This window comes from Osmerus mordax, chromosome 22 (genome assembly GCF_038355195.1).
Source record: "Osmerus mordax isolate fOsmMor3 chromosome 22, fOsmMor3.pri, whole genome shotgun sequence".
Taxonomy (NCBI): Eukaryota; Metazoa; Chordata; class Actinopteri; order Osmeriformes; family Osmeridae; genus Osmerus; species Osmerus mordax.
In genome coordinates this window covers 5588996-5614455 of record NC_090071.1, presented here as the reverse complement: position 1 = coordinate 5614455, position 25460 = coordinate 5588996, and the positions used below count along the sequence as shown (strand labels likewise).

The window sequence follows — 25460 nt, the reverse complement described above, 5'->3', positions numbered from 1 at the left end:
ACAGATTTGAAAACACATTTGGTGTAAACATTTATTGGTTTCAAACAGAAATAAAAACAACTCGCACCAGCCAACACTGTACATCTCTCATGAATCCACACATAAATAAATCTGATGGGGGAGGGTGGACTTGCTGTGTAAATCAACGTGCACACATTTTTCCAGGGACCCTAATGATGCATAAACATTTCAATTCAAAATCGTAGGAATTGGGTGTTTCAACAAAACGGTGTGTAGTTCTGAGGACAGAATTGTCACAATGTGATGAATTATCATAATAATTCTGTTATGATATGCTGTATTTTATCCTAAAACCAAATCAAAAATCAAAAACACAATCAAACCAACGCCTTCTCCTCGTGCCAGTGCAAAGATAACATTCAAGGTGTAAAAAGGTGACTGAATAACTTAACTTAGCACAACTAGGATTCACCTTGGGAGTAGTCCACAATTTACAATTGGCATTGGATGTTTTCAGGCTTGTTGGAGACAGCAGAACCCAAGTTGTGAGAAGGCACAAAAAACAATGACTAAAACATTCTGTAGCTGACCGAGGGAGAGATTCTGATGTCGTGTTTCCACGGCACCCTTGTGGAAGGAGAAGGGCTGACCCAGCCACGTCCCACCTTGAGACCTAACACATACTTTTATTGAACGGTGCGTTGCTGATGGAAATGGAACATTTGTGTAACAAATTGAGTCAGAAACCAAGCCGGATCCGACCAGAAGTGAGGAGTACTTACCCGAAAGAGTGCGTGTTCGAGAATGAGCAGTTTTAGCAAAATTATAACCAAACCAAAAACAAAAGTTAGAAACATGCTAACCCCAATCCATTAATGTTCTCAAGCCAATTTGATATTGATTAATGTTTTTCTATCGTTTTTTTCTCTCAAACATTGGTACTGGCCGGTGCTTATTTTTTTTTACATGTTCATTCTCCAAAAGTAGGGGTCGGTACAAAAAACAACACATTCTCAAAGCTTCTAGAACCCGTGAAAACCTGTGACGCCAACGCTAGTGTCGTGAGAGGTGGGTGGTGGTGTTGGTGGGGTAGAGTGGAGGGTGGGATGATGCTGGCAGAAGCAGGAGGGGGGCATCAAGTGGCAGGAAAGGAGGGGGGGTGTTGAGGGGTGGGGAGGAGGGGGGGGTTTAGGCACAGGAGCCCCCTTCCTCCACCTCCCCACCCCCCGTTTGGCACGCTGCTACTGAGAGCTCGCCCTCTCCAGGTCGGCGGTCTCCTCGTGTTTCTTGCTAGTTCGGAGTTTGAAGGTGGTGAGGGGGCTGGCGTGGCGCAGCAGGGCGCTCTGCGCCGCGTGTCTGGAGGGGAACGTGGCCAGGATGGTGTAGGTGGAGGCCAGGTCGCTGCTCTCAGTGTCCCTGTCCCCGTTGGTGCCCGGCCCACGCCCAGGCCCCGGCTGACCCTCAGACAGCCACTTGATCATGGCCCCCCCTTTGCTCAGCTCCCCCAGGAGGCAGTGCGCCTCGTTGCGGCTCATTCCCTCCGGCAGGTCCGTCACCTCCAGGACTCGACCGTTTACTGAGCAGGGAGAGAGACGGGCATGTCTTCAACAGGACGGCAAAGAAGACACTGGGAATATTCATTGACAAACAATAACTTAAAAGTAGAAAACTGACAAGGGCTCATACAAAATTACAGAAAAGAATCTCATCCCTAGACAAAATCAGCACATTTTTGGTGCCTACTTTAGGTGCTGTGGTTTCATTTGCCAGGTGTGAAATCTGCCTTGTCTGAGAAATTATTCTGCTTACATTTACAAACACCCACCCCCTCACAGCACCTTCAGTGCACAGCAAGCACATTCTCCCAGTCCCCCCGACAAAAAAGGGAATAAATGGATGCTGTACCAATATCTCTGCCCCAACAAATGTAAGAATTGCAGCAAAATACAATATACCTTAAATCTCCCTATACATTTTAGTGGTAATTGTTCCAAGTCTGATTTGATATAGAGACAGTTCTGTTGGAGTAAGCAGAAGCTGGGAGTGAAACCATTACATCACTGTCAAGAGAGACCTTCTAGCCTAGAGTGAGATCCCTCTCTATTACCTGGTTCACCTACACTGAGATCTGTAGACAGAGATTTCCTGGTCGGCTTCCTCCCTCGGCCCCCATGCCGGACTCCCATGGGGCCCTGCGGGAGATAAGAGGGGTACTTCAGATTTGTTGACTGGGCTGTTTGGGGGGACATTGAGCAATAAGGGTCCATACAGGGGGTGGGAATATACTCAGTTCATGCGATGGAGGAAGCCAAGGCTAATGAGCGTCAATGTCCAAACAGATAAAAGCATTGCGTCATAGTGTGTGTCCTGGTTACCAACCTGGTGTCCGGGGAACATGTGTGTGCCGTGCAGCAGAGGGGGGCGGATGGAGGGGTTGTACTGGAGGGGCTGACCCAAAAGGGGGAACCTGGCATCACCTGGGCGCTCGGAGGAGACGTGACGAGACAAAGAACCAGTCACGCCACACTTCCTTCAAAGAACTTGAACCTTTACCTTAAGCGGGCTGGGAACGTGAACTACATGCACCCGTCAGGGGCGGTCCTCACCTTGTCCGGGGCCGAAATGTCTGGGGAAGTGATGCGTCATGATGGGGATGGGCGCCATGCTGGCACGAGGGTTCTTCATGGAGGTGAGGTGCGCCGAGGTGGGGGGCGGGGCCGGGGAGGAGGCGGGGCTGTTCTACACACATGCAGGAGAAGGAGGGTCAGGGGGGGGGGGGGCATGACCACCACCACGCTGACACGGGGTCAGCACTCTGTGGGGGGGAGGAGGCAGGTGTCAGGTACCTGGGAGTTGTCTGGGGGGGTGATCTCCATGGACCTCTGGCTGCGCTGGTGGTCCAGGCTGTAGTATTTGTTGTGTTTCCACTGGGGGGGGGAGTGGGCTCGCGGCTGGTGGTTGGGGGGGAGAGCCAGTTGCATCATCACCATCCCGCTGCCGTGTGGGGGCGGGTGCATACCTAGAAGCCAGGGGGGGAGGGGGGGAGATTATTCCCTCTGACTATATCCTACCCATGCACGTGTTCTCAGCCATTACACGGAGCTGTGAGTAATGACTTTCAAATTAAGTACTGTTTGCTTAAAGGCCTTGCTCAGATGAGGTGCTCGGCAGGGGTTATTGGACAAAACATTTACGCAGCGACCGTGTTGACTTAGGAATGATTAAGCTGCCTTGATACAGTTACAAGGACAATGAGTTTATCGGCAGCCATTATTTCTGAGCACCCCAAAAGTAGCCAATGAAACGCGTTTACTGGAAGCTGAAAGCGCCTGCCGACTTTCCCCCTCAGCTCATCACCGTCCAGCTGAAAAGGACGACCCTTTGGTAATTATAATATGAGGATAATAGAAGGTGGAAACGTGGGCAGGAGGCGCCATCTCAAGGGGAATAGAGAACAGTGCAGAACTGCTTTTAGGGGGCGGCTGGCTACACACACACTTCGCACTTGGCCAAAAACTAAAGCAAAAAAACATCTCTACCGAGAAAGTCGTTTTAAAATCCACAGGGATTTGAAGGTGACTGTGCGTGCTCTCACCTGAACACTGCTGTCCTGGGTGCTGCTGGGATCCGCACGGAGACGACGCCCGAGGAAACTGCATCTGCTCCGACCCTGGAGGGGGTAAGAAGCCCACCGTCGAACTGTGGAAACACACACACACAGTCATCTAGGCTGCCTAGGGATACAATGAGCCATTACCAGGCTTGCAGGCTGGTTGGGGTGCACCCCTGCAGCAGCCTGCCCCTCTACAGCGATGGATGAAAGGAGAAGCTGGTGGAAGCGACCTGGGACTGCAGCGACCTGGGACTGCAGATTGTTATATGAAGACAGGCTGCAGCCTACCAAGCACATAGGATATATATCATCTTGAAGGCTGCCCCACTAACAAAGGAGGTTTTTTGCTTGTGTGAAGGGGGGTGGGGGGGGGTGGGGGGGTGGGGAGTGTGACCCTCCCGCTTCTCTTCAGCCCCCTCCTCTCTGCAGCTCTAATCCCTCGGCCTGGTCTCTGATTGGTTCAGGGCCTGTGCCCTGTGCTTGCCGGAGGAGGAAATTAATTACATGTTTGTTTTCCCAGGACTGGCACTATTAATCAGAGATAATTACAGACCTTTCGACACTTGAAACTAATGCTGGAGATGAAGACGGGCTGGAGTTTCACAGTTGAACAGCGAACAGGGAGTTGAAGCTGTAGAGGTTCCTGGCCCGCAGAGCGATGCACACGCGCGCGCGCGCGCACACACACACACGCACGCACGCACACGCACACACAGTGGATGTTTTGTGCTTCGTACCTCACGGTGCCAGGCTGATTGGGTGGCATCATGCTGTAGTAGACCTGCATGCTGGTCATGGGCACGGGGCCCTGGCTGGAGTGGCTGGAGAGCACCATGGGCTGAGGGTACGCCTGCTGGGGCATGCTGGGGGATCCCTGGGGCATGGACACCTGCTGGGCACACCGCAACACCACACTTGGGATCTCTGACTTGAATTGTCACAACAAAACAAATAGTAACTAAGGTGGGTGGGAATTCACCCCTTTTTCAAATTTTGGGGGTTTGGGTTAATCAATCTCCGGAAGGGAAAAATATGCTCACATGACCATACTAAAGTGTGTGTGTGTGCGTGTGTGTTACCTGATAAGAAGGCATTGAAGGATACTGGACCATCATGCCTTGCATCTGGTTTCCCATAATGCTGTGCTGCTGCTGGCCTCCCACGAGATTGGGATTGGCTGCTTGTTGCAGCCCCATGACACTCTGGTAGGTCTGGGGCGGGTTTGGCATCACGGTCTGATAAGCTGAAGGAGAGAACGAGAGAGAGAGAAGCACACTTGCCGTGACCACTCGCTCTGTCGACAAACAAAGCACACAAAAGAAGGAGGCCAAACAAAGATACTATTGTCCACTATGAATATGCATGGAAGGACGGGATCAGAGGTCGCTGGGAATATGTTTATATCCGAGCAAAAATAGTCGGGCTTTGAAGTAAGTGAATGGATTGATGCAAGTCATGAGATGACTGAGGTTTCCACCGTGCTGAATGGCTAGAACTGGGATGTGGGAGGCTTGTGTGGCGCGCTGAGTAAATGTCAAGGTGAGGCAGGGGGTGGGGGCGAGGCAGGGGGCGGGGGTGGACCCCTCCTGAGACAGTCATCCTGACGAAGGAGAGACGTCCTTTTGGAAAGGTGGCGGAATCCTTCATGTCAATGAGGAGAAAGTGGGACGAGGCAATGAAGGGTGCCAGTGAGAGAGAGAGAGAAAGGCTACAGGGCTGGCTATTTTTACCATCAGCCATCCGCCTCCACTTGCAAACCATGCATGAAATGGCTATTATATCAACCTCACACCATCCTGACAGAGAGCAGTGAAGGAGGTTTTGGTTTTATAAAAGAAGCGTACATGAAGGAGACGCTGCATATTGGGACACCTCCGACTCCGCAGGACCACCGAGGCCAAAAGAGGAACCCTGGATGATGCCAAAGACACCTGAAGCAGAGGAGTGAGGGGCTGAAAAAGAGACCGGTTCACTGTGAGAATCATAGGCCTCTCAGACAGCGTCCCGGCCCCGGGTTCTGCCTCTCTGGTTCCGCCTCTCTGGTTCCACCTCGCCGGTTCCACCTCGCCGGTTCGGCTTTCGTTGCTTCCGTTCCTTTCATCTGGATTCAGATTCCCATCCCTGCAGCACCAGCCCAGCCCCGTGCCCAATTATGACCAATACATCTGAAGACTTTATTGCACAATTTGTTCACTCAATCCTCACACTTCCATTAAGTTGGTACACCTTTATTTGAAGCGTTCCATTTGATCACGGCCAGGTAGCCCACTGTTTTACCAAACTACATCCCCCGGCAGTGGCAAACTTGATGATGCAAGCCGGTGGAAACGGCTATTAGCTGCCGTGTGATTGGCTGGGGAATGGCGGCGGGAGAGCCCGCGTGCTGCAGAGAGTAAACAGCCTCATTTGTCCTCCCGCGCCTTGTCCTCGCTCCCCGGCCGGGGGAGGCTCCTGATTTGGGAGCGGACGGCTGATGGAACGGTTTGGCAGCCAGTAAAAAGATGTGAGCTGGCGCTAACTACCCTGTCCCCCGCGGTGCAGAGGGAAAAACTGAATACGGAATGAGAGCGGGGGCGAGTGCCTGGGAGAGAGCTCAGCTCATAAAGACAAACATGATTGGGGGGGGGGGGGGGGGGGGGTGAAACAGATGAGGTGGTAAAAGAGAGGGTGTACGAGAGAGAGAGAGAGATTAGCTGCTGTTCCGGCCACACCAGATTGATGAGGAGAGACAGTCTGAAGCTGGAGCTGTAAAATCATAAAAAGGACTGCCTGGTACCATATGGGCGAGTGAAAGTCGAGGCCGTGCTTGTGTGTGTGATTACCTGTTGGCTGGGGGGGCAGGGGCTGAGGCTGGCTCTGGGGGTTGTTGTAGTGCACTGGGGTGACAGGACGATAGTGCTGGTTGGAGTGCGAGTACTGAGCAGGGGCACAGTAACACGTAGTCATCTGACAGAGAGAGAGAGATAGAGGGTCAGTGCTGTTAAGACTGGACTGTACACGTCTCAAAACATAACTAGGGCAACACTAGACCAGGAGATGTTTGACCTACCTGCTGAACAGGCTGCTGGATATAGGTCTGCTGCTGCATGACTGGCTGGCTCATAGGATGGCCGGGGGTGGGGTAGGCCTGGGCCTGGCCGGGGGGGCCCAACATGAAGCCGGCCTGCTGTTGGGGTGCCTGGAGGACCACCTGGGTGGGGTACATGGCGGTGTGGGGGTCGGGGGCCTCGCCGGACGCCTGGCGCACCAGGCTCATGTGGCTGAACTGGGCCCCCAGCCCGTCCTGTTGCTGCACAAGGACACACACACACACGGTTCATGGCGGAAGCCAGGAAGACCAGGCTGCCAACTGGATCACCCCGAAAAAAAAACACGGGTTTCGATCATCTAAGAAAAGCCGTTCTGTCAGAAGCGTTTTTACTCGTGGATTATTTAGCCCTCAGCATCTGGTGGGATCAATTATTCAAAGCAGTTTCCACTACTTTAATTAGTCATAGAGGGATATCTTTGGTTTGAGAGAAAAAAAAAAAAATGAGGTCAGAAAAGAGGTCATCAGAAAGCATGATCCAAATGGGTGGTTGGTGGGGGGGGGGGGGGGACCTCCATATCGCTTCAAATGTAAACTTGGTGTACACGCACCAACTCGACACAGAAAACCCCTATAAGGGCTCATGTCTACATGTGGCAGTGTGTGTTTGTCTGCCAACTCCTTAGATAAAGGGTCACCACACAGCAGGACACTATGTTAGCATTCAACAAGGTGCTCGGGACGCCTAGGGACATGGATGGGGAGAGAGAAGAGAAGGAGGATAGGTACCACAGTGTATTGTTGGTTAGGGTTGACAGGCAGGTACTGAGGAGGAGGAGGGTAAGAGATGGTTGAGTACTGGAGAGGCTGAGCCGAGGGCTGGAAGGAGCGAGGCGGCTGGTGGAGGAACAGGACACAGGAACAGACAGACAGGAGAAGGAAGACTCGGTGAGAGAAGGCAGAGGTTAAAACGATGGGAGGGGTAAACGCCCGATCGACACACACACACGCACTCGCTCATCATTACCACACCATTGGAACAACCGTCACCATATTCACCCGATGAGTAATGTGCTAACGATGAATGCTCTACACATCGCCCTGCTGTAGGATACAATGGCCATGCTTCTGGGAGGAATGTGATGTCAGAGGCTACAGAAAAAGGCTGAAAGGCGTTTCTACTTCGAGGAAAGGCTACTATCGGCAAGTCCGGACAGGGACGGCAGAGGTGGGTTCATGCAGAAATGACTCGGTCGAAGAGGCAACAACGTGCGTGCATCGCGAGCACTTAGAGGCCTTGTCAGATAGCATCAGTGTTGGAACTGGCCCGCTCGCTTCCTTCCCTCCGTGCCGTCTCAGGCCAAAGGCAGCCCTAACTGACTGGTTGTGACTCGTACGCTTCTTCTACTGCGGTGGATCGCAGCGAGAGCGCCTCTGTCCTGGAAGGCCTTATTAAAAGCAGCCGGCCCTATTCCACCCTGCTGAGAGTCGTTGGGAAGAAACGGACTGTGTTGATGATGTCGGAGGCAGCGAAGCATCCAGAAGGCGGGTGGGGGGGGGGGTTGGGGGTGTGTGGGGTGTTGGGGGGCGAGCAGACGCCCACCAAACTGACCTGGGAGAGGAGGTGGTTGGCTGGAGGGTGGAGGGCAGCGGGGGCTGGAGGAGGGGGCTGGTGGGTCCTGGCCTGCTGGGAGCTGCTGCTGGAGGGGTTGTACACCACGGGGCTGCCATCTGGGTTCACAAAGGGCTGGCCTACACAACAGGACACACACTAGTTGAGATGGATCCAGAAATGCATCAATACATCCTGCTGAACAATCCTCATAATATTTCCCATTTCAAAAGGTTTACTAACATCACGCGATAAGCAAAGAGCTCAATATTTATGAACTCCAAACCTTTGAAAGTGGAGATGCTGAATGACTACACACAATGCTTCCTCATTACATGCTGTGGAACTAACCGGAATAAGCAGGCAGTAAGTACAAGATGAATGAGTAGTGTTAGTTTTATAATGCATACATCTGGGAAAAATACATAAATGGGATGAAATCGTATCCCCCCCCCCCACCAAAAAAAAAAAAAACAACAACAAAATAAACTGGTACATGTTGAACCAAATGCAAAACATGACACCATACAACCAAACACGCACAGCACCACACAGAGAGGCTGCCCTGGCCTCAAGTGGGACCAGCTCAGTGAGATGGGAGGAAGCCTGGTTACATGGTACCAACCTGTGTGTGGGTTGACCAGAATACTGCCAGGCGGTATCCCTGCAGCTTCCAGCGGAAGCAAATAGTAGCTAGCGTTAGCAGTGGCCGGCGCCGGGGCCTGGGCCCCCCTGCCCCCCTCGTACTGCCTGGGGCAACTACTGCCGGCGGTGGGGTAGGGGACGGGAGCGCCGGGGCCAGCTTGGGTTAGAGCTGGGGTAGGCGGGGGCAGTTGTGGACGAGAGAGCGAGCTTGTCGAGGAACCTACACTACCGGAAGATTCTGAACCTGTAAACAGGGAGCAACGAGAAGAGCTTTACCTACAGACACAAGAGGTTAGCATGCTTAGAAGGCTTCTACAGGGGGGGGGGGGCACATCCAGGCAGGGTGTGTGGGCAGGGACGGATATGGAAGCATGAACAGCAAGAATAGAATGGATTTGCTACACATCTTCCACAGACTTGCAGGCCTAGGAACATGCAGTTAGTGTGTTAATTATCCAAGTGTATGAGTGTGTCATAGATTTCCGTTCCTGCAGCGCACTGCTAAAGATGATTTCCTGGATCTCCCCTAAACTCTGCTCTGATGTCGGACATCAAACGTACCAGGAATGGGGAAATCAAACAACCAAAACCAATTAATTCAGACTTGTAATGACGATACAATCTATCGTCTTTAAAAGATGGATACAAAGAAGCTCGAGCACCGTTGTGTGCTGGTGCATGCAGGGTGCTTTTGAAGGGGCGTTTCAACCCTGAATGATGGGTTTCATGGAGAGATGAGCACATGACAGAACTAAGAGGCACAAGATGTCTTCCATTGCAGCACACACTCTGCTGTGCAAAGTGATGGTGCCTATCCTCGTCGTAAACAACTTCAAAACAACCCAAGCAACAATAAAAAAAGAAGCCGGGTGCAGTGCGCTGTGAAAATGGTATTGCACCCCCCCCCCCCCCCCCCCCCCCAAAAAAAAAACCACGATATAAAATCCTTCGCATGATAGTGAAGGCAGAAAGCAAAAGAATAAAAAACTAAAGTGGATTGAAAGCCGAGAGAAAATTGGTCTCCTGTCTGTCATCCATCTCCATTTTTACCAGGACGCTGCTCACAACCACACAGTGAGGAAACCATTTCAACCACCATCTCATCTGGGAGGAACCTCTGTAGTTCAGCGGAGCAAAAGTTAGCCCAGCGGCTCTAAGAACTAGTAAGGAAATGAGAGATGCAGTCTTTGTCAGAGAGAAACGTTTCTGTTGAAGGACGTACAGAACTGTTCTTTCTGTACTATTCTTTTTGAGAATTCTTCACTGTGGTGTCTTTACAAAGCATATTTGACAAGAGGGGCAGGATGGGGGGTGGGTTAGCGTGGATACGGCACACCATGTGTGCGTGACGGGCTTCTGCACTCACCTGTCTTGGAGAGGCGCCCGGTGCCGGTGCTCTTGCTGCTGGCCGTGCTGTCCCCGCGGATCAGAACCGAGATGCCGCTGAAGCTGCTGGCCTTGGTCATGGCCGGACGCAGGTTACGGTTGGAGCTGTCAGAGTCCGTGCTGCTCCAGGGCCGCGGGTCCGAGTACTTGGGCTCGTTCTCCGAGCTGCTCTGGCGGCTGTTGGCCGAGCGGCCGTCTCTCAGTCTGGGGGGGGAGGGAGGAGGAGGAGGGGGGGTTTGGTTAAATGGATCAACAGGATCCAGTGTCTTCTGAAGCGGTCTGGGCTCAGGTGCTGTGCTCTCTCTCTGTCTCTCTCTCTGTCTCTCTCTCTGTCTCTCTCTCTGTCTCTCTCTCTGTCTCTCTCTCTGTCTCTCTCTCTGTCTCTCTCTCTGTCTCTGTCTCTGTCTCTGTCTCTGTCTCTGTCTCTGTCTCTGTCTCTGTCTCTGTCTCTGTCTCTGTCTCTGTCTCTGTCTCTGTCTCTGTCTCTGTCTCTGTCTCTGTCTCTCTCTCTCTCTCCTCTCTCTCTCTCTCTCTCTCTCTCTCTCTCTCTCTCCTCTCTCTCTCTCTCTCTCTCTCTCTCTCTCTCTCTCTCTCTCTCTCTCTCCTGGGACGTATGTCTTCTGAAGCGGTCTGGGCTCAGGTGCTGTGCTCTCTCTCTGTCTCTCTCTCTCTCTCTCTCTCTCTCTCCTGGGACGTACCTGAAGATCTGCCGCCTCTGTTGCGTGCTGATGCAAGCCTCTTCTTCATGCATTCTGGGTGGACAGGGTAAAAAAAAAAAAGAAAGTAGAACAGGTTAGCTAGCTAGAGGGTTATGGGAATGTAACCATTCATTCATCAAAAACTATCCCCGTTGCAGTAGATGGAAACACATCACACATCTTGATCTGACTGAAACACTTACCGTCTGTCTAGATGAAAATGATCACCCTGAAGGAGAGAGGAAAAAAAAGAAGACAACTTGATTATGATGATGCTCACTTAACATACATCTTTTAATGGAAGATCATGACAGTACATGATAATTAGGTGTCATATCACTCTACCGTAAATCTTGATCAAGTACACAAAAATAATATACAGTATTCCTGGTATTCACAACTGGTTTTACTATTAGGTGGTACACCATTTTCCCCCAAATTCTCACATCTTGTGCAAATATCCTATCTCTGGCTCTTTGGTACTCCTCCTCTCTCTCCTCAATAGATTTGCTTCTCCTGTCGTCTTTCAGGCGCATTCGTATCTGCAAGGACATGCACAACTTAGCAGCTGTGGCTGCGGCACCAGATTGTCACGCTTTCACAAACATGTCACCGAGAGTGGCGGCGCAGAAAAACACCTACCATGCTGTCCTCCCGATCAAAGCTGGAGTTGTCTCTCTTCAGAATGTAGCGCTTCTGAAAGTCCTCGCTTTTGTCGTCTTTAATGTGTTCGGAGAATTTCTGATCCGGTCTGAAGGAGAGGATTTGTACTGTTGTTGTTTCGCGACATTCTTTTGACAAATAAAATGGTTTTCTGAACATTCAGCTATTTTTACATATTAAATATGTACTACTGTGTACTCCAGCTTGTTAGCCGTTTTCAATTCATAAAATCTAAAACCAATTACAAAAGGACTTACATTCTTGTATTGCTAGTTTTGTTAATGATGACCGATTTCCCTGTTGGATCCACATTGTGATCCATCCCAAAGTATGCAGCGACTCTGTGTAAGAGCATTCTGTGGTACGATGTCATGGGAGGAAACTTCCTCTTCTGGCTTCTGGAACAAACAGAAGGTTGGTCTATATGAGGCTCTGGTATGTAAACAAACGTCAACAGAATGAATTTTAATTTTACTAGATGTGTTTACATTTTTTCACTTACTCGTTGTTGTTGATAAAATCCAGAATGTCTTGTTCCAACTTCAACAGCATCATTCTGTCTCTGCAACATAAATGGTTAAAAAGGTATTAATTGACATTGCTCAATCTAAATAAAATTGCCATTAATCACAATGCAAGTCAAATAATTCAAGAGATTTTGCCATAATAGTCACGGAGTTCACATACCTAGGGTTGTTCTTCAATGTATTGACAAGGAACTCATGGAGGTCTATGCCAGTGGAGTCTGTATAGTCTTGACTGGAATCTAAAACATAAGGCAAAACTTATTTCAGAACTACAACAATGAGAGTGTGTGTGTGTTTGAACAGTGCTTTAACAAGATTTTTCCCTGAAAGCTTTTAGACGTTTCTTCTCTTGGGAACCCAGTTTATTAGCTAGCTCTAGGCGCTTCTGCGATGTCAGTCTGGTGGTCTCTCATAGCTACATGCTGTGTTTGCAAAGGATTATTTTGTCTGAAGTCAAGGTTGTTATTTCCCCTTACTTAAAGTCCAACTGTCCTTCCCCCCCACACACACACACGCGCACACCTCTTGACAGCATTTTCCGAGGCGTTTTCTCTGGCTTCTCAACCTTGTAGCAGCTCTTCTCCTTCTCTTCTTCATCCTTGGCAGACAGTTCCTCTTTTTCAAACGACTGTGAGATTTTAATATGAATTCTATCCTGGAGACAGAAGGGAGGGGGGGGGGGGTTAACGTTATTGTGCACGGTTAAAGAGGACTTCAGACAGTCATTAATAATAGACATTTTGGAAATTTGCATTTAATTCTCGGCAATCTCTCTCCCTTTCCCTCGGTGGGAAGTTAATTAAAAATTGGTTTCTAAAGTGTTCTACTCAGCAAACAAGGACACCCTGTATATGAGCACATCTCTAGTTAAGCTGGCTGGGTTATTACGGAAAATTTGTTTAAATGAGAATTTAGGAAAACCTCACACCGTCTGCTGTGATAAGCCTTTATACATAATCGCCTTGCCAATTAATGTAAGGATTAACCTTGTTGATTTGGCACTTAAAAAAAAATAATACTGTTTGGAGGATGATCAAATAATAGTCTTATTATTCTTATGACAATAACAATGTTTTTTTTTGTTGCTAAATTAAACAATTATTCTGTGAGATGTTCCCTTCATTTTTATATTGGCCTACTCCTCCATTTTATTCCTCTAATTTAGCATCTGTAAAATCTCCAAAACCTTGATTGACATCATTCAACTCCAGTAGACTTTTCCTTTCATTCTTGTCCATCTGCACCACAACAAAACCTTGAAACTGGTTTCCTGAGTGGCCAATGAAGGATTGATTCGACCCCTCTCTCCACCGCCTCATCTTTAACCCTGAATGTCACTCGCACAGCTGAAGATCTGATCTGCTTTACTGTTGTTAGAACAAAATGGCAGCTGAGTGGTCAGAGGAACACAGGTTGTTTCGATGCAGCACCTGGTGTTGGGAGTTAGAACTGAGCTTGTCGACATGAGGACTAGGCCTTACTGAGACAGGTGCAAGCTCACTTACTAGTCAAGGACATGGCGCTGATTAAAGAACTGTTTCCCTTCAACACCAACAAGGTTCTCAAGTATCTCTTTCATTGGATTTACCGTCACATCAAAAGAGATATTTGTATTTTATGAAATAGACCATAAAATATGCATTGAATACCGATTTTTTTTTGTTGAGGGTGAAGGGAAATTCGATTAGAGGCATAATACAAACATTTTGCTCGAAGAAATGCCATTTTCCTCTCTGAGAAACCTTGTCTCAAAGGAACAGGTGGAAACATCCTAGCTGAGGGAAATATCTGTGGAGCGGGTATTCAATTATACCAATCCACATACCCTCTGTCGCTGACATGTGAAAATTGTATTTCCCAGAGATGATTGATGTGAGTAATACCACACAGTAATACTATACACACACACTCACTCCCGCGGTGGTGGGGGAAACGGTAGTGGAAGGTGGTAAGGTTTAGTGGTGGCTGCATGGAGCCGTGGGCCAGAAGAGAACCAGCACTGTGACAGCAGCAACAGGAGCCAGAGGTAATGGGGGGGGGGTTGGTACAGTCGCTACTTGGTTTTGACAAGGCGTGTAGAGAGCCAGGGTTCCTGATCTCGCTACACTGCAGCGGTCCTGCGGCTGGTGTCCACGTACCATCTCCGCAACGAGATAGCGCTGGCGTCGCGCTGCAGCGCTGAGCGGAGGAACATTTGGCATTCGCACGGACGACATCACATAACTCCTATCTGCTTCCTCAGACCGCCCACGCTGATCGAGCTCGGCCGCTACATTAAACTGGCCCAGTACATAAAGATTAGATAAAGTTCCCCTGTGTACATACACTGCCTTGTTTACATTCAGACGTTTCCCTATGACACCAAATGTGAGCGAGGGGACTTCATATCCCATTTACCTGAGGTTCTGCAGGCAGTTGGGTAACGGGAGGAGGAGAAGACTCTTCACAAACAGCCAGGCTCCGCACTAACTTTAACTTTGTATTGGACTGGGGGAGGGCGAAGACGCATGGGAGTTAAAGGTATTCCTGATTTGACTGAGAAGCTTCCAACACACACACACACACACGCACACACAACGGTGACAAGTCCAAACACAAACCACGGGGTGGACACAGCAAGGCCGGGGAGCAGACACCGTGTGCATGAGACATGGGTACGTTTCCCCAGACCACATGGTCAGCGGGGTCGCGTGTCGTTCCATTCGGCGGCTCAACTCATTTGTTCTCTCTCGAATGTCATGACAACCATGCTGCCTACAAAGAGTGCAGTGTGTGGGGGGGGGGGGGGGGGGGATTGCCAAATAGATCAGTTATTTTAAGAGCAGGCAAAATCTAGGATCTCCTCGAAAATGATGAGGCTGATTCATCTTAGCTGACAGAAAATTGCAGAAAAAAAAAAAAAAGAAAAAAAAAAAAGAAGTGGGTGCAAAACCGGTCGGGCTCCAAGCAAAGACAAGCATCTCTACATGCGTCTCAACTGTACCTTTGACCTCTTCCCGGCCTGCCCAGGTGACAGAGCGGGCTGCTGCTGCTGGGAGGGCAGCAGAGGAAACAACAGACCGAAGAGAGGGAGAATACAGAAAGAAGATTTGAAAAGGTGTTCCTCCCCAGCACAGGAGGGAAAGGTTACATGAATACAGATTTTGTTTTTGGGATAGATGCATGTCAAACCATTACAACCCCCCCCCCCCCCAAATCAAAATGAGCCACCACAACTTTATATTCTTTCAGCAGTGCGAATCGAAGTGCATGAGCTATCAATGCACAGCAAAAAATACTAACGAAAGAAATACAGGAAATAATTGACAACTGCCTGCTTGGCCCACCCGCTGTGCCCCGTTTCCTTGTCGAGAGGAGCAGAGGAGTGTTCTGAGGTGAAGATCGGAGCGGGGAGAAGCCAAGCGGGAGTGAGACTGTGTGCGCGTGTGAGAGAGACAGCTCAGTGCCTCTGTGCTTCATGCACCAGCAGTCGTGTGTGCAGTCTGTGTGTATGTATGCATTCATGTGTGTGTGGGTGTGTGTGTGTGTGTGTGTGTGTGTGTGTGTGTGTGTAAACAGACGGTCTCTCAGTGGCAGCCTGAGAGAGGCTGGCAGGAGGGAGGAGGGGAGGTAGGGAGGGAGGGGAGGGGGCTGACAGGAGCTGTTGTCTGAACTAGAAGCAGCCGTTCTCCCCTGCTCTGTGTGTGCACACTCGAGGACTTGGTCCTGGCGACACCTGCTCCTGCCCTCTAAAAACCAAGCGAAGGACACATCCCTGCCGGGCCCCAGGGCCAGATAACAAGAATAGAAAATTGAAATTGAACGTTCACATTTAGTGGTCGTGTGACCGACGAGGGGTGCGGGGCGCAGGGGGGGGCAGACAGTAGGTAATATGTATCTGTGGGGGGAACGCGTGCACTTTGAGCGCACCACTAGACCAGCTAATTGAGCAACGCGGAGAGGGGCGGAGTGAACAATGTGAGGGAGATAAGAAAGCGCCGGAGTCAGCACAAGCGCGCCACGAGGCACCTGCCGCGCTCAGGGAAAGTGCCAGAGGCAGATGGCGGCAAAGTCACAGAGCCTCGCCTCCCCTCCTTCTCCTAACCCCCTCTCTCTCCTCTATCTCTGCCTCCCTGCTCTGCTCCCATTCCGTCTCTCAGGGTGACACACAGGAAGTTTGCAGATAAGCCAGGATTTGAGATCCAGATTATCTGGCTTCCTTCTGCCTGGCTCCAGCCACCAGGCCGGCCTGGCCTGGTTCCTATATATACCCTCCTGCGGCCTGCCTGCCTGTCGCATTATTATTACCTCTCCTCCCAGACACAGCCCCAGTTCCTCACGGCTAGACAATGATCTATTAAACATCAAAAAGATCCTTTATTTTCATCCCTAAAAAAGGATTTCAATGGCCGGTTTTCAGTGGGATTGATTCATATTCATTAGCAAATCAAAGCCCTTTGAGGTCAGACTTTCCTTTGTAAACAAAAAAATAACAAATCTGCCCTCATAACACTGACAAGACCCTCTCTTAATACCCACCAACTCAAAAAAATACAAATAATAATAATGGCACACTGAATGACGTCTGAGGGACCTAATGACTGCAGCCTGTGCTCTTGACTTGATATCAAGTGAAGGCCGCTGAACTTAAAAAGGTCTCATCATTACCTGCGCCTCCCTCTTGTTGTCGCGGTGGCTCTCGTCTCTGTCTGGCCCGTTGTGTTCCGGGCTCCCAGACGTGCTCACGCCGGCCTCGGGCGTGGCGTCCGTCTGCGCCGCCTCCGACACCCTCATGGTGTCCGTCTGGCCCTTTCCAGTAACAGTATCAGACATCCTCATCAGACACGCTTACTGGGAGTCGCCACCAAACGCTGGGAACCTGCAGGACACCACACACACACACACACAACACACTACTTTTCTCTGCTGGAGACACCGGAAAGGGCTGCAAAGTAGGGATGGCAAACACACTGAATTAAAAGGAAAAGATGGCCAGTTCAGAGAACCGGCAAGCAGGGAAAAGCTAAATATATATACACAGTGTATTGTTTTAATGTATCCATCATCAGGGAATAGGGTGACCTATCCATGTCAAAAGGGCTGGCGGGGGCGTCAGTTCTTGCTACTAATTATGCAGTGGGTTCTATGCAGTAGCATGGAGAAGGAGGGGGGGGGAGACATCTGGTACATGAGAGCTATGATTAATGTGTTAATTAGCGCACAGCCCATCTGATTCACTGGTTGACACTTGAGCACAGCGAGACACACACCAGGCAGAGAGCGAGAAAGAGAGATGGGAGAAAGAGATGGGAGAAAGAGAGAGAGAGAGAGAGAGAGAGAGAGAGAGAGAGAGAGAGAGGGGAGAAAGAGATGGGAGAAAGAAAGAGAGGGGAGAAAGAGAGAGGGGAGAAAGAGAGAGAGAGAGAGAGGGGAGAAAGAGATGGTGGTTGGCTTTCGCGGCGACAGACTGTCAAAGAACTCCAACCACCATTTTCAGCAGATTTATACTCCACCCCTCTCCACCGTCTAGCCGTGTGAATGCGTTTGTGTTGATTAACTCCTCATACATCCACCACCCCTCCCATATTCCAACCCCCATTACATCTATTTGGCTAATGAATGCCTGTTTCTGCGGGAATGATGTGCGAGCAGTCTGAAAGGCCGTACGCCGAGTGGAACTTGATCAAGATTAAATTGTCATCTGGGAGCGCAGACAGTGGGTGAGAAACCTTCCAATGTGTCAATGCCAGATCCTGATCTCCTTTCTGTTGGTCTGGGTAACTGACTTCCAGCTAAGCAGAGGAGCTATTCTGACACTCAAACACAGCACGCCCCGGGGTTCAAGTTGCTGACTTTGAATAGCTGTCGTTCTCGACGGCGGCGGCAGGGGGGGGGGGGGGGGGAGTTCAGGGCAGGGAGAGCCCCCACACGTACTTGGTGCTGCTGGGCCGTGGGTGAGGTGACGTCCCGCTGGTGCGAGGGCTGAACCCTGGGTCCCTTTCGAAGCTGTCCGCCGGGTTGTCACTTGTGCTGAGCCTGCCGCAAGCTCTGAGAAAGAGTCCCATGTCCCTATCGCCGGGCCTGAACAACGACCACGCTGCTGCTGCCCTCCAAGCTGCTCATTCCCCTCAGAGGCCTGTCACAGGGAGAGAGAGAGAGACACAGGCGGAGAGAAAGAGGGAGAGAGAGAGAGAAGGGGCAGGGTCAAAGGGCATGCTCTTTCAAGACCTGCTACTTCAGGATACAGGGTCATAGGTCTCTGACAGGCTGCCCCACATGGACTGGCAAAAGATCACAACTGTGTGTGTGTGTGTGTGTGTGTATAAATTCTGCATGAATAGAATCAAGAGATGGGATGTATGGGATGAAAGCGGTGAACTCTGCCAATGCCAGCCATGTAAAACGAAGCATTAAGCATTCTGCCTGCAGCAACAGATTTATAAAAAAGAATAAAAAGGAGACCAGCCAGCATTTTTCAATGAATACGCAATGATATCTGAAATACCAATTTGCGTAAGTCCTCTGCAGCCAGTAACACCCTACAGACCAGCCTTAGGAAAACAGACAGGGCACAGTGAGCTCCTCCATTCTTCATGGCTAGGCCACAGAGGAGCATATTTGCCCAGGCTGGCTCCCTCCCCTCTTCCCCCTCTAATCTCCATGCTGGCTCTGGAGGCCGGGCAGAGCGCCACGGCACAAGTACCTGGTGCCAGTCCTGGCTCCCGGTCCGACACACCGCCCTGGCGTGGAGCCGCATGCTAGAGAAAGGTCAAGTGGATTCCTGCTTTACTTTATAATCTCCCCCCCCCACCCACCCACCCCGAGGTCTGAGGTCAAGACTGACTATAGGACGCTCTCAGACTACTGCAGATTGGGCTCCAGTCGTTTCTCAATACTGACGCGACTACATTACATTTACATTTAGTCATTTAGCAGACGCTCTTATCCAGAGCGACTTACAGTAAGTACAGGGACATTCCCCCGAGGCAAGTAGGGTGAAGTGCCTTGCCCAAGGACACAACGTCAGTTGGCATGACCGGGAATCGAACTGGCAACCTTCGGATTACTAGCCCGATTCGCTCACCGCTCATCCACCTGACTCCCTGACTAGCGTAAACGGGTGGAACGGTGTGCCTGGTGAGCCTCCTGAAGGCTGCAGAAGACTGGCAGAGAGTTGCATACTGATGGCCTATCACGCTAAACACACAGTGGCAGTGTGTTGCGGTGACTGTGAGCCCGGCCCTGGGGTTCCAGGAGGGGAGCTTAACCCTCGTGCTGCCTTCGGGTCACATGACCCAAAGGTTCATAACGAACCATCGTTGTGTTAACCCAATTTTACCCAATACAAAAACAAATTAAAATAATTTTCTTTTAACCTTTGCAATGTGGGGGGTCTGAGACAGCCCAACGGTTAAAAGAAAATGCTTCACTTTGTTTTTGTATGCGGTAAAGTTGTTGCAGTACGACGGTGGGTCACAACGACTGATGGGTCAGAATGACCCGAAGAGAACACAAGGGTTAAGAGAGGACAGGAAGAGGCAGCAGGGTTCAGGAGATCACCAAGTGTCACTGTCAGCTCTGCGTCGGTGACACAGGGGAGAGGGAGTCAGTGACAGGGGCAGGTGGCCCTCGCGCATGTTAATGGCCCAGACGCACGCAAGCACGTCGACAAGCAAGCCGTTCCACCATAAGCACAAACGCACACCCTCGCATACATAAGCACCGATGTGCGGAGACGGTACGACGTTTACACACTAACCCCCCCCAAGGATAACCTTTAGTCTCCCTTCACTAAAACAGAATCTCATCTGTATTTCAGAGGAGTGCTGGGAGGATGAACCTTAAAGAGCTTCCCTCAGGCATTGTTCTCTGTCAGAAGCCCCTCTTCAAACTGCCTTTATCTACATTCCCATAGGTGGGTAAGTACTATGTACACACACACACACACAGACTTACGAGTCTCTCCATTTGCCTGGAATGAATTCTGAAAAATCTACAGTGGAGGTCAAGGAGGCCAGACGCAGAGCCAGCGGCGCTAATCATATACCTGCTGTAAATGGACCACTCTACAGCAATTATGTCTGTTGGAGTGAATATGGAATTTCTCCACCACCGTGAACGAGAGGCCGTTCATGCACCGGGCCAAGAACGAGCCCCCCCCCCTCTCCCTTCTTTGTTGACCTTTCCATCCTACGCCCCCACCACACAGCACGCCCGCTTTGCCGAGGGGCTGAGGAGAGCTGGTTGAAGAACCGTTCTGCAGAGCCACAGAACAAATAGATCTGCGGCGAGAGCGCGCGGGTTCCGAGCAGATCTGGAGTGACGGCGACAGACAGAGCCCAGCCTGCAGGGCGGGGGGACATCCAGAGGGGAACCGCACACACAGATGCTCCTCCTGTGTGTGTGTGTGGGATGGAGCTCAACACAACAGCCCCAGAACCGAGATAGAGCGATGCAGATATGCATTATGTTGGCTGAGCCTGCAGGGGGGTCATGAGCTCTGCTTGTATGCTGTCTCTTGCACGCACAAGCACACACACCACAAGTTGTGCTACACCAGCAAAGACTTAAACGTCATTATACAGGTTTAGGTTAATTAGTTAATGTATCACAAGAGGAATAGTATTAATGGGCTACCACAGCTCTGCCTATAAAAGCTGATTACATGACACAAAACATATCACACATGTACTGTACAGACTGACAGTTACAATCTGTATTGGCACAATACAATTTAGAATCCACCCCACTAAAATTACTATTATTAAATTACTATTATTAAGTATATCCACATATGATATGATTTCAACGTCCACACAAGGAACACATCAATGAGATATCCTCATTAATTTGTACCATTAGAATGATTCGTTTATTGTGAAAGTCAATGGTAGAGGCAAACAGACAGACATCAAGTGAGCTAGATTAACGCATCTGTGGTTTAGACTAATTACTGCTACTCGTAGGGACTTTAATAGCAGTCCTCAAGGAGTACGGTAATCAATATGATTGATTTCAATGTTACGCTTAACTGTCTTTATAATCCCTTATCTTTCAACAGGGTTTGGTAATCGCAAATGAGGAGCGGCTGTCGACAGAGATGATAATTGGACCTAAATCCCTTGAGCACAAACATTTCATTTCAACGACTATCGAACTAATTTCAGGTATAAACTATTATCGCCCAACAACCTATTGCAATGTACACCAAATCGAATTAACAGTAAAGCCACGAAAGAATTAATCGCTTGTCCCAGAATGCTATTTTTCAGGAAGGGGTCCAATTAGCCTAAAAAACTATAAAAGCGGGAAGTAGAGCACCGCTAGTTATGATCTACGGTGAGGTGCGATACATGCATAATAGCGATGCGTCAGTAGTCATTAAAACCATATAAACACACCTGCACAACAAACGTGAAGACGGAGAGAGCCGGGCCAGCTCCGGCGAAAAACAATGCAAGCTTCTTAATGGCTTTTCTATGCTAATGAGCGCACTTATGGAGAGACAGGCAGAAAAGCACTAGGAAGCGGAGCCGCAGCTTCAGTTCACTCACAGGCAACCTTGCGTTGCCTCATTAAAAACAGCCATTACTACCATGGCATGAGAAATATATTGCCTGTCAGATAACGTTTGGCTGTCCGGGGAAAAAACGAAAAAAAAAAAGCACTCCTTGTAGTAACACAGGTTATCCACGACTGTACAATGTCAGCTAAGAAAAAGATCACAAAATAAGACAGAAGTCAATGATGAAAATAGACAAAAGAGACAGGAGATAATGCAGTCTGTCTTTCTCTGTACACAGGTATAAGTATAAGTAATAGAACATGGAAATAGTATTTTACCAGAGGCATTACATTCTACCATTACCCCAGACAACCTCACCACTCCCTCACCTATAGCAGAGCGCCAATCTTGCCTTGCTGTTATACGGGACCTACCTGCCACACACTCGCCCTCATCATGTCCACTGGTTGAGGCGGGTTTAGTTTCCATAGTACAGGAGGCAGCATTTGCTGAAGGGGGGGAAGCCGCTTGGAGCCAGCTCCCAGGCAGCAGCCTCTCGCAGGCTTGCGTGTGAGCGTGTGTGAGCGTGTGTGGGTCGTGGGGGTCTACCTGCCAGAGCCCATCACCCAGCCACTCGGCCCCAGCCTCAGAGACAGTGCCAAATCAACAGCTGGCCTCTGTGATGTCAGCTCCAGCTCAGCCACTCACAGCAGCCTGCAGCACAGCACAGGCTAAATTGGGCTCTTCATTAACCATTCTGTTGCCCTGCCGTAGTGTGCGCTACTAGTGGAGAGGAGAGGAGGCGATGGGATGGGAGAAGAGAGGGAGGCAGAAGAAGAAAAGGGTGGATAGATAGAAAACGGGAGAATGAGGGGATGAATGAGAAGACAGGAGGAAAATGAGTGGAGAGGGACAGAAAGGGGAATGGAGAGATGGAAAATGCAGAGGGGACAGGGAAAAGAGAAAAATGACAGCATGTAGGGAAAACAGTGGAGTTTGGAGAGATGCCTTCATGTAGCCAGTTCTGATGGCCCAGGTGGGAACGCGATGGGAGGGGACAGCCACCGAGAACACAGGCTGTTCATGGTGCACCTTGCCATTGCAGTTGGCACACACCGTCTTTCGGCAAGACCGGACAACAACAACCGCAAATGTGCCATTCGATAGCACTAGTAAAGCCGCTCTGAATGAATCAGTAACAAAGCAAGTCTAAATGACCATGATACAGTAGTTTAATTAAGAGAAGCATAGGAAGAAAATATGCTCAATCAAGATAAGGTTGACAACTTCTGAGGATGAGTATAATCCAGACAAATGTTGACTGCTGTTCTGATTGTTTAATTCGGTTCACTCCCTGAGCCCTTAGAACAAAAGCTATGATAGACAAGCTGCTGGTGGTGGTGGTGGTGGTGGGGGGGGGGGGGGGGTCTCCTTGTCCCTTAGCAACAAGAGCAAGTCGCTGACAAGTGATCTGATCCAATTCTGTGGCATTCGTTATGCTCACATTATTGTTGCTGCGCATCCGATGAAAGACAAACAATATAAAGACTTTGCGATACAGAATAAGAGGAATAAACTATTTAAATGATAACCATTTAGGTGGGGAAAATAAAGAATGCCCATTCTCATGAAAAATGTTGATTTCCCCTGAAAACCGTTGAATTATTAAAGCCTTCACTTTAGAGAAATCAGACTACTGCAGCATCTCCAAGCTTATCAATACTTAATAACTCCTTAAATTCCAAATGTCCTACATCTGTCACTGGAAAAGGTGTGCTGTTACAGTAGTGGCCTACTGTGCACTAGCCTTCCTTTTCATTTCATAGTAGGATACCTGGTAGAACATCCATGCTCCCATATTGGAAGGCATGCTTGCGTGGTGCTGTCATGTTGAATACCTGATGTCTGTTTTAGCTGCAGAAGGGCATCAGCATCGTGTGCCACTTCCTTTTGAGCTGTAGAGCATTCCTAGTTAGGCAATCTGCACAAGACAGAACTTTCTTTTTTTGGGGGGTGGGGGGGGGGGGGAGCCGAGTAGCAAATCAGTGAGGAAACAACCGTCCCCTCCGAATACGCACACATACAGTAACTTGAGTTTTTTTTTCCTTCATATTTATACAAACTTTGAAAGAATAAATTACAAAGGCTATTCAATATTCTGAATTTACACGCCTAATTCCACCATAAATCAGGGGTTGTGTCAGTGCACTCCTAATTACAGACCCTCTGGCTCTGAAACCAAACTGTCAAGCCGTGCATCAACATTATTAATGGCAGGGTGAGACAACCAGGATTGATTGTTAAAAGCTACAGGGAACTCACACTCATCACAACAGTAGGCACAGTAATGTCAGTGAAACTGTTAGGTTAAGACAACATAGGCTCAGTCTAGAAAGCCTGGACTTAATCATCAAGCTTGTCCTTTCTTGATGGCTTTCACATTTCAGCAAAGCCCACGAACATGTTGATGATGACAGAGGTCACTGAGAGAATCTTATCGTCTGGCCACACAAAGCAACAGCCATGAATGGATTAGAAGAACATAGTGCTATGAAGGGACGTGCTACATTATGAAGGGACGTGCTACATTATATGTTGAGACAGCCCTCTAATGTTGCAAGAAAGCACTTCACTTGCTGAATGCAATTCATTATTAAAACTTTTCAACCGCAAAAAACAGGTATTTATTCAGACGATAGTTCTCGAACTTTTTCTAGCTTCTGTCAAACAGGTACTAGTACTTCTGATGAACAAGCACCCGTATAAAGAAGTGGACAGGCCAGCGTATACATACCATCTCCAGTATCGTAGACAATCAATGCTGACGTTTTACCGGCACTGTAGGACAGCTACCACAATCTGTTTGCAGCTAATGTAGCTAGCTAGCTAGTTAGATGGTAAAGCACTGTACAGTTGGCTGGTTAGGTAGTGTTACTTTTGTAACATATGCTGCAAGCTAGATCCCTAAAATGTTGTAAGGGCCTTGCAGGGTTGGTAATATGCTTCTTAGTACTGGAGAGAGCTTGTCATTGTGTACCAAGGCCTTTGGCAAACGATTGACAGTGACTCAAGTAGAAGCTAGCTAGCTTCTTGACAATATTACATAGCTAGTCTTGCAAGGTACCGGTAAGTCATTAAGTTAAGTTACAGTAGTTAGCTACCAACACCGTGGGCCATTTGCTATCCAACAGGAGTATGGTCAATGACAATGTGTTGTAAGAGTTCCTCGTTTAGCAGAAAGATATCATGGTCAGTTGTGTAAAGCCGAGGGCGGTGCGGCCAAGGATGTTTTTATGTACATAGAATTCAAACATCGACAACCCCACTGCACTGCCAGGAGACCCGGGCATCGTAAACGAATTACCATGTTAGCTATTACAGTGTTAGCTATTGCTAGCCTTCATTGCTATGCTACTAGCTAGCTAGCCTAATAAGCTTCGGAGATAATGCCATTTGCCAAGGTATTTACATTTCGTCCTAATCAATGACAATGACGCGGTACGATAAAAAAGCTAATGTTGCCTTACCAATCGCTTCAGAAGAATAGTGAACGTGGGTGGACAAGTATTGTAGCTACTTCTCACTGTAGAAATCGGCAACAAGCGTTAACAATCAACCTGACTGGGTAGCTTAGCTAGCTAGTAGTAGAAAGAGTGACAGCATATCCGGTGTTATGCCTAAAAGCGAATCCATGCCGCACTCACTCTCAGCATGTGTGCGCGCTCCCGCGTCCGGTCTGATATAATAATGTTTATGTTGCTAACGTAATCACGATTTACACTCGTCTGAGAATTACTTTTCAAGAAATGTGGCGTCACATTCATGTGCGTTGTAAGTTCGAAG

At 49.2% G+C, this 25460-nt stretch overlaps 1 protein-coding gene across 4 annotated transcripts; it reads right to left on the bottom strand.

The window, feature by feature from the left end:
* Positions 1 to 23: 23 nt before the first annotated feature.
* Positions 24 to 25252, bottom strand: LOC136965935 (R3H domain-containing protein 1). 4 transcript variants are annotated; one of them, XM_067260239.1, is made up of 26 exons: positions 25145 to 25252; positions 18047 to 18248; positions 16781 to 16991; positions 14531 to 14620; positions 12656 to 12788; positions 12294 to 12372; positions 12109 to 12168; positions 11864 to 12004; positions 11586 to 11694; positions 11390 to 11485; positions 11147 to 11172; positions 10944 to 10997; positions 10226 to 10449; positions 8840 to 9103; positions 8215 to 8354; positions 7392 to 7499; positions 6624 to 6863; positions 6397 to 6520; positions 4654 to 4817; positions 4312 to 4463; positions 3557 to 3660; positions 2808 to 2980; positions 2568 to 2700; positions 2341 to 2438; positions 2069 to 2153; positions 24 to 1537 (listed from the first exon to the last, which is right to left on the bottom strand). In XM_067260239.1, exons 3-26 carry the CDS (start codon positions 16949 to 16951, stop codon positions 1203 to 1205), a joined length of 3303 nt encoding a protein of 1100 aa, XP_067116340.1. In that variant the 5' UTR covers positions 16952 to 16991; positions 18047 to 18248; positions 25145 to 25252; the 3' UTR covers positions 24 to 1202. The 4 variants fall into 4 exon arrangements, with proteins under 4 accessions (XP_067116340.1, XP_067116341.1, XP_067116342.1 ...); XM_067260240.1 differs by lacking the exon at positions 8840 to 9103 and having other exon boundaries at positions 4312 to 4466; XM_067260241.1 differs by lacking the exons at positions 7392 to 7499; positions 8840 to 9103 and having other exon boundaries at positions 4312 to 4466.
* Positions 25253 to 25460: the final 208 nt, after the last annotated feature.

Excerpts from the sequence above, each read along its gene's own strand:
- LOC136965935 (XM_067260239.1), bottom strand. The coding sequence starts at position 16,951 with ATGAGGATGTCTGATACTGTTACTGGAAAGGGCCAGACGGACACCATG. Across the intron at positions 10,450-10,943 it reads CAGAGGCGGCAGATCTTCAG|ACTGAGAGACGGCCGCTCGG; the intron begins GTACGTCCCAGG and ends CTCCCCCCCCAG. Across the intron at positions 6,521-6,623 it reads TCCAGCAGCCTGTTCAGCAG|ATGACTACGTGTTACTGTGC; the intron begins GTAGGTCAAACA and ends TCTCTCTGTCAG.